Source organism: Saccopteryx leptura, chromosome 5 (assembly GCF_036850995.1).
Source record: "Saccopteryx leptura isolate mSacLep1 chromosome 5, mSacLep1_pri_phased_curated, whole genome shotgun sequence".
Lineage (NCBI taxonomy): Eukaryota > Metazoa > Chordata > Mammalia > Chiroptera > Emballonuridae > Saccopteryx > Saccopteryx leptura.
Genome location: NC_089507.1, coordinates 176,898,732 through 176,900,163, shown reverse-complemented (window position 1 = coordinate 176,900,163; position 1,432 = coordinate 176,898,732). Strand labels below are relative to the sequence as shown.

Below are 1,432 nucleotides of genomic sequence, written 5' to 3'. Positions count from 1 at the left end.
TCACCACGTCCTGCCATAGAGCAGGTTGGCGCCGAGCACGCCGCCGCCGTAGTCCCCCGCGGCCGCATCCAGGGCGGCCAGGCCGCCCCCCGGGCCGTGCAGCGCGGGCGGGCTGGGCGACAGCTCCTCCAGTTCGGGCGCGGGCGTCGGGGCCGGCGGCTGCGGGCCGGCCTGGCCTGGCGTCGGCGTGCCCGCGCCGTTCTGGCACGGCTTGCCGTCCTTGACCAGCACCGGCACCGCCACGCGGCGCGGGGACGGCGGCGGCGGCGGCGGGGCCAGGCCGGCCTCCTGCTGCAGCTGCTGCGCCGCCTTGTCCTTGGCCTGACGCTTCATCTTGTAGCGGTGGTTCTGGAACCAGATCTTGACCTGCGTCGGCGTCAGGTGGATCATGCTGGCCAGGTGCTCGCGCTCGGGCGCCGACAGGTACTTCTGCTGCTTGAAGCGCCGCTCCAGCTCGTAGACCTGCGCCTGCGAGAAGAGCACGCGGCGCTTCCTGCGCGGCGCCGCCGCCGCCGCGTGCAACGGCACCAGCGCCTTGGCGGCGTCCGCGATGCCCGCCAGCGCGCCCATGCCGGCCACGTTCACGCCCGCCGACGGCCCCATGAACCTGGAGACTGGGAGGGGCCGAGGGAAGCCCGTGAGCGCGAGGCCCGCTCCGCCCGCCGCGACCGCGACCCCGACGCCGGGGGAACCCGCGGAACCCCCCCAGCACCCGCGCCTGCCCCGACCGTGTCCCGCGACGCCCCGCCGCCCCGCGCCCAGCCCCGCTCACTTGACGAGTAGCGCGGGTCCGGGCTGCCTCCGTACCAGCCGGCGGCCGCGCCGCCCCGCATGCCGTCCGCGTAGGCGGGCAACTCGCCCACGCCGCCCAGGCCGCCGTTGCAGTAGCCGCCCACCGCGCCGTGCGCGAACTGCGAGACGCCGGGCGGCATGTGGTAGGCGGCGGCCGCCGCGCCGGGCCCCATGGAGTGCGGCGGCTGCACGGCCGCCCCCTGCGAGGCCGGGCCGGGCGGCGCGCGGTAGGCGCCCGCGGCCCCCAGGGGCGCCCCCAGCCCGTGCGGCGCGCCGTCCATGGCGCCGCCGAACTTCTTGTAGGTCTCCTCGATGGGGCTCAGGATGTCGGACACGGAGAAGGGCGTCGTGTGCTTGGGGCTCAACGACATGGCTCGGCGCGCCGCCGGCTAGTGGGGCCCGGGGCGGGCGCGGGCGGGATGCGGCGGTCGCCGGTCGCCGCCACCTCGGCCGCGGCCGCAGCGCCCGGGAGCAGGAGTCGGAGGCGCCGCGAGCCGGGGAGCCACGGACTGGGTTTATTTTAGTCCCGCGCCAGGTTTACGACAGACTCGAGGGGCGGAGCAACATCCCAAACGAGCAAACAATGGTCATTGGCATCTTTTTCTCTCGCCCCCCTCTTCTCATAACGGAGGCAGAAAAG

At 75.5% G+C, this 1,432-nt stretch overlaps 1 protein-coding gene across 1 annotated transcript; it reads right to left on the bottom strand.

The window, feature by feature from the left end:
• NKX2-4 (NK2 homeobox 4) lies at positions 1–1,163 on the bottom strand. Its single transcript, XM_066386920.1, has 2 exons — positions 773–1,163; positions 1–614 (listed from the first exon to the last, which is right to left on the bottom strand). Exons 1-2 carry the CDS (start codon positions 1,161–1,163, stop codon positions 1–3), a joined length of 1,005 nt encoding a protein of 334 aa, XP_066243017.1.
• Between the last annotated feature and the right edge of the window lie 269 nt (positions 1,164–1,432).

Excerpts from the sequence above, each read along its gene's own strand:
- NKX2-4 (XM_066386920.1), bottom strand. The coding sequence starts at position 1,163 with ATGTCGTTGAGCCCCAAGCACACGACGCCCTTCTCCGTGTCCGACATC. Across the intron at positions 615-772 it reads GGACCCGCGCTACTCGTCAA|TCTCCAGGTTCATGGGGCCG; the intron begins GTGAGCGGGGCT and ends GGCCCCTCCCAG.